General features: G+C 43.9%; 1 protein-coding gene across 1 annotated transcript in view; it reads left to right on the forward strand.

Annotated features, from left to right (window-relative positions):
• LAMB4 (laminin, beta 4) overlaps window positions 1–6,663 on the forward strand; it is a 42,430-nt gene that overhangs the window by 16,060 nt on the left and 19,707 nt on the right. The window contains exons 15-19 of the mRNA XM_010296569.1: window positions 1,679–1,864; window positions 3,058–3,179; window positions 3,874–3,994; window positions 4,982–5,159; window positions 6,528–6,662. Coding sequence (XP_010294871.1) covers window positions 1,679–1,864; window positions 3,058–3,179; window positions 3,874–3,994; window positions 4,982–5,159; window positions 6,528–6,662 — 742 coding nt within the window. The remainder of the gene's footprint in view (window positions 1–1,678; window positions 1,865–3,057; window positions 3,180–3,873; window positions 3,995–4,981; window positions 5,160–6,527; window position 6,663) is intronic.

The raw sequence follows: 6,663 nt of genomic DNA on the forward strand, positions 1-6,663 counted from the left end.
AAGTCCCTTGACCACCCTCAGTTCAGCCTCGTTCTTCAGGGACGTGACTGTCCCGTGATGGCGGCTGTTACCAAGGGACAGTCGCTACAGTGTGGTGTGACCTGCAAAGCTGTCCTTGCTGCTCCTCAAGTGTGGGCTGGTCTAGCATGAATTAGAGAAATTAATTTAATTATTTAAATTAGAGGAAAGTGTTTGAGTTGCCAACAAGCTATCACAAACTGTGATATTTCTGGGAATCTCCAACAGGGGAAGAATCAAATTCCTCTCGGCTCCATTGGAGTCGTTCCTGCTGCCTTATGTAATGGCACTGATTGTAGCCCAATTTCCTCAAGAATTTGGCATCCATCTGTAATGTTTTTAGAAAAATTACTTTTTTTTTTTTTCCTCAAAATGGGGGTAGTTGTTTCCCATGCAGAGTACAAGTCTGGAATGCATTCCTTCCGCTGCCTACATTTTTACTAATATTTCTTCTCCGATGTGTTGTCCAGAAGCTATTGAGAAGGAATAATAAAAAAATGTTTATTTGCAGGTCACATCCGCAAATATTTAGCTATAATCACAACCAGTAATCATCCTACAGTCCAACAATTAAATGGAAAACAGATGTCTGGGACATAGCTTAAGAGGAAGTGCAAGTTAATTGTAAGAGGGTGAGGGAAAAGGATTTCCAGCAGCTGCTGGGCTATGGTTTAGAGTTTCACCCCACAGAGAATAGAGCTTCTTTTAAGAATGTGGATTTTCATTTAGCTGCTCACCTACCCTTCAACACTGTTGAGACAGTGCTGTCCCCTCTACTTCTAATTCATAGGTTAAAGCAAGCACTCTTCCAAGGTGTGACATCTACTTCCAGAAGCAAGGCTATGAGTTCACGATTGAAAATGGAAAGATTGTGTTAAACAGGAGCAAGAAACGAAGTGTAAGAAAATCTGGACTGGAGCAGGTAAATTCGTACTTTAACAGTTACTTAAGGTTACACCAAATACTAAAATTTCACTTTGCAAGAGGGTAAGGAAATGTCTGAGCACGTGGGATTCACAGTCCTAGACATTACAATCCTGACGCAGATGAAATCGGGTTTTTTGGTACGCAGCTGGGCTGGACATTTTATAATTCACATCAATAGGTTTGCTCTGCTATGTCTAGTGCCATTGTAGGCTCAGGTTTGATGAATTGTTTAGAAGGGAAGAGTGCCCATGAAAGGTAAAATCCTTTTTTTTGTTTTGCTCACAAGACATTTCCAACCTCTAAGTGTACCTAGATGTTACATGGTACCTACTGCATTTAAATGCTGTCAACTTTGTCATTGTAAGTATTGAAATTTATTTATTCAGCTTATAATGAAAAGTCCAGCCGTGTATGAAATCAAGCATAATCTGTTTAAGGTTTGCAATGTGAATGCCTGGAGATGCTCAATATACAGAGATGGATGGATTATTCTAGTCCTTCTTGTTGCTATTGTTGCAAAGCTGGAGGAAACTTTTCTCTATATGTGACCCTAAACATTTGAGAGAGTTCTTACAGTGTCGATCGCAAGCGTGTTCCGAAAATGAGGCTGGCTGATGGCTGAAATAAGTAAATAAAAACAGCAAAAATACTTCCTTTCTTTGGAGTTTTTTGGTTTTTTTTTTTTTGTAATTTGTCTCTGTGTGTTGTTGGAAATGTCAGTATGTCTTTGCAGGGTGCAGTGCAGTTTGGACAGGACTCGCCTGTGTCAGTGGTTTTCAGGCAGCCCAGTGCCGGCCGGTCTGTCACATGGACGGGACCCGGCTTCGCCCGCGTTCCCAGTGGAGCTGGGCTGAGATTTGCCATCAACGACGTTCCCTTTGCCATGGAATTTGATATCTCGATTCGTTATGAGCCTGAGGTACTTGTGATGTCTTGTATGTCTTATGATGTTGTGATAGATGCAGGATCTATTTTGTCAATAACAGGACACAGCAACTTGTCACACTCTTTATTTTTGAATTTAAAATCGCTTGCCTTTTTGTCCTTATCAACAGAGCAGCATGCCTTCCACTGATCCCCTTAACTCTTTCCACTCATATCTGAAAAACCAGCATCACATCTGTTTTCTAAGCATGGGCCAAGATTTCATCTGCTGGTGTTTCTCTTCTGGTACATTGGCTTGGACTGGACTTCTGTTCACAAACCAGACACATGCAAAATGCATCTCCTTTTAGATGGGCATCCTGTATTCCTTGCTGGGATTTTCTGGGCAGGAAAATGTGCGCAGGCAGGAGTGATCTGAGAAGATATTTATCCAGGGCTTTTTCAGACGTCCAGCTTCCCTGCTGCTCCAGCTGGGCTCTGAGATGTGTGAAAATTGTAGGAAAAGAGCCAAAATATTATTTTTTGCCTGGAAAAAATTTCTCAATGATGAAGACATGTCTAGGGAAATCCGTTAACCCAAATCTGGTTAAACCCGAGTCTGCACCCATGTCTTCAAAAACACAGGCAAGTGTTTTGTTGGTACCAGTATTTGTACATCCCTTGCTCTTTCTCTTTGCAGCTCCCTGGGACGTTCTCACCACTCGAGATCCTCCTTCTGTCTATTGTATTCTGTTCTCCTACTGTCATTCTGAGGCAAACAAAGCTCCCAGTGTCTTAAAATGTGAGAACAATTTTGCAGTGGGCTGGTTTGATGTAGCTTTTTCCTTCGAAGGGTTAGATTAAACAGTTGAATTTTAAAGACTTTTGTTACAAAGTCTTTTATGTTTGTTATTCCTTACGAGATGTGAGAGGAGACAGGTAATGAAGGATATCTCCGGGACAACACTGTGCTAAGAAAGGAAACGACTCCAATGACTTTAACAGAACTGTTTCCATTTGCACCAGCTGAGATCCCATTTCCGTCTGTGCTCTTCAATTAGCCATTGCAAATACAATGCATTTTCCACAAATAACATTATGGGTTTTTAGACCTGTAAAGAACAAAGAGAAAATCTGTTTTGTCACTGCAGTGTGAAATCATTCAGTTGGCTTTCGCTAAGCCTGGCAAAGAGAAAGTGGGGTTTTCAGATATGAAAAATGACCATAATTTTTGTTCTTTGTTTATAGTCCTTGGAAGACTGGCTAGCAAGTGTTGCCGTCCAGCCTGCTGGTATTTTGTCAAATCAACACTGCAAAAACAAGGGGCTTTCACAGGAGCCACATGCGTTGTCTCTCCCAGCTACAAAGAGGTCTGACTATTCCCGTCCTTTCGCCTGTAGATTTTCTGTGTACAAATCTTTTACTGAAGCACTGCAGAGTGATAAATGTGTGGGAAAGTGGGAATATTAGAAACACATGTGTGGCCTTTCCTGTTGCTGTCACACCACAATACCACGTAGGCTCTAAGGAAGAGTGTGATGCGTCAATCCTCAGACCGGGCAAAGGTTTGCCCAAGCCAGGAGAGCAGCTTGAGATCCTGCTGGGGTTAGTCGTTGCTTTGACAAAGACCCAACTGCAGCTATTTCAGTATAGAAGGGAAATATTGTCCTAAGGTCACTGTCCTAGCCTATTTTCAAAACCAGCTCTTCAGCTTGGACCTATGGGAAGAATAGAGAAAAGCCAAGAGGACGAGACCGAAGTCTTGATCAAACAGGGACAGGAAAGGACAAATATGAACAGTGAGCTGCAGACTCCTTTGCTTGAAGTAGTAAAACCTGCCATTTTCAGTTTAATCTCACCAGGTTTAAGTTGTGCTTGGTGAATCATCCAGGCAGAAGTCATGCAGCTTTCCCAAAGCCTGCGAGCAGCGGGGCAGGGCGTGCTCCCCACAGCAGCGGCTTGCTTGGGGCTGCAGGCACAGAGCGGCGGGAGCGCTCACAGCATCCAGTAGACTTGCCTTGTCCTGACTCCTGGCTATACCTGTGCTTTACTTCTGCTGAGCAGGATTGCGCTTCTGCAAACCCCAGTCTGCCTGGAGCCCGCAACAGAATATTTTGTCGATGTGTATTTTTCTCAGCCCTCCGCCTCCGACCCAAAGGCGAAATCGTTCATCTTGATTGACTCAGTGAGTAGTTCTGTCACAATTCCCTTGAGGCTGTATTTATACCAGTGTGATTTTTTTTTTTTACACAGACTTAGTAAAAATAAAATTTTTAATCAGTTATAGTCTGTTTTAATAGAAATTCAGGGAAGTGGGGCTCTGCTTACCTCCATTGGCACTGTGTTTGCACGTTTCTGCATGGAAAGACAGAATTGTATCTGTTTCCATTCTCATGGAGCAATACCATAACAGCTCATCAAGTCACACTTGTTGCACTTGTTAATAGTCAGAGTATGTACCTCTATCTGTTGCTCATTTATTATGAGCACACTCCACATATGCTGACAAGATGCTGCGATTAGGGATATAAATTCATGCATATTCTTCATCCCTTAGGTTTTTTTAAAATCTCCATAATTTGTCTGAATCTAATTTAAAAATCATGGCTATATTTAAAGATGACATTGGAAAAGTAAAATTAGTCCTGTACTTTCCTGGGAACTGGGTCCAGACACTTCCCAATTTTCTACCAAGCCAGGAACTGGGTGTTGGTTTTGGGTCCTTCTCTTGAGAAAAATATGTTTAAGTCCATTCCTCTAATTACTTCCGTAGAACTGGACTTGACAAGGGCTGGCCATACTTGGACATAGAACCTTCAGCTGATTTTTCTCTGTCTTGGTAATACAAGAAAAAACTTTAGCCAAATACTGCTTTTGGAGTCATCAACACAGCACCACTTGGAAGCAAAAACAGTTCTGAGCGTGTATCTGAGGTCTTATTATAATCTGACTTTTTTTATACACAGTCTCTTTTATTTGAAGAACTCGGGGAATGTCTAGACCTTCAGAATAAATGTGAATTTAGATGATTGAGCAGCACAACAGCAAATTTGGAAACACAGTGCTCCAGGCCTCTGTCCGTGCAATGCACAGCACAGTAAGAGAATGTGGAAAATTCTGTTTTTCGGTATTTCTAAGCAAAAATATTTTCTTTTCCCTCTTAATGCCAAAGCTTGGACTTGTTCCTAGAATCAGCTCTGTGGAGAACTTATGCAGTGAAAAGGATTTAGATGAGTACCAGAAGTATCACTGTATTGAAATTGCATCAGAAGTCGGACCTCATGTCCTGCCCGAAGCGTGCGCACGGCTCATAGTGAGCATGTCAGCCCGTATTCACAACGGCGCCGTCGGTAAGGAGCAACTTGCATAGGCAGCTCTTTTGGACAAAAGGCCAGCTCTTTTTACTGGTTGTCACTTGAGTTTGTAGGATATGTTGACTGGAGAGCTCTCAGCCCATGGTGGTGGTGGTGTAGGTAAGTGAAGCTGATCAGCATGTGGTATGTATGGACGTGCAGGATACGTCCCGCTGAACACTGAGTGTTCTGCAAACACCTTTTGGTGGCATGGCTCTCAGAGTCCATCACACCTGATTGACCATCACACCAGGGACCATGGCAGTGCTTGTGTGTTTTCTGAAAGTATTTCAATCGGATGCAGCTTCACCAGATGGCCAAAGCAGTAACTTTCCTACTTTTCTGGCTGCTGTAAAATGACAGAGGAGTTTTTAAGCCTTCCCTTTGCATGCTGCAGGCCAACTGGTTGCCCTGGTAGGACTCCAGGCATGATGCAGACAAGCTGAAATGCTGGAATAGATTCACCAAGAAAACCTTGGTGATGTCGCAGCAAGAGGACAGTGGCAGTTGGGGTTTGAAGCCCCAGGCAGTCTCCTGGACTCACCACAGAAAGGGCAGCTGGGCTTGGTGGCTCAGGAGACTTCCCTGATGTTGGGCCCAGAGAAATGGAGCTTCTCTGCACTTCCAATAACAGGAGGGGCCTCTTTGGACAACTTTGGTCACCAGATTCTTGCAGGGAGCCTTGCCTCCAATGGACCTGATAGCATCTGCTTGGTTTGGGCTATTTTTAGAAGGACCAATGCCTCACTCACACATCATTTGATGTGGTCATGCCTATGTAGCCACAGACTCCCCTCATTTAAGTTTGGGCTGTGCTGACTCCCCATTAGCCTGATTCCCATAGTGATGGGATTCTCCCAATGAAACATGGCACTTTGGCTTTCTAGCGCTGGCATCTGAGCATCCTGGACAAACACCCTCTGGGAGTTAGCAGACCAGCTTCACTCAACAAGTTAATCCAAGGTGCCCAGAAAGCAGCAAAGAATACACAGGTGCAGCCTAAGTCCTGCCTGCAGGTTATGTCATGTCCAGTGTTGCAGCTAAACACAGATGTACATCAAACCCTTCTAGACTTCAGGATATCTCCTGATATTTTGGATCTACGTTTTGCTAGACCCTCTTCTGACCTATCCCAAATATGTGCTGAAGGCAGTGCCCTGAATGCGGCAGCTCCGACAGCGAGACTTCCACTGGTGCCCTGATACACCATCACCATCAAGCCATGGCCCTCAGTGGTTACTGAACCCCTGATGAGAATCATCAAGCTCTTTCCTTCATATTTTTAAGTGTAAAACCTGCAAGTTTACGGGAGTAGTCCCACTCCTTTATAACCAAACCTGTTTTGATTTTCTTTCCCTTTGACAGCCTGTCAGTGCAATCCCCAAGGGTCGCTGAACGCCAGCTGCAGTAAACTGGGGGGCCAGTGCCAGTGCAAAGCCAACGTTGTGGGACGCTGCTGCGACGCCTGCTCTGCAGGCAGCTACGGCTTCGGCTTCCACGG

The sequence above is a fragment of the Phaethon lepturus genome, unplaced genomic scaffold (genome assembly GCF_000687285.1).
Source record: "Phaethon lepturus isolate BGI_N335 unplaced genomic scaffold, ASM68728v1 scaffold50001, whole genome shotgun sequence".
Classification (NCBI taxonomy): domain Eukaryota; kingdom Metazoa; phylum Chordata; class Aves; order Phaethontiformes; family Phaethontidae; genus Phaethon; species Phaethon lepturus.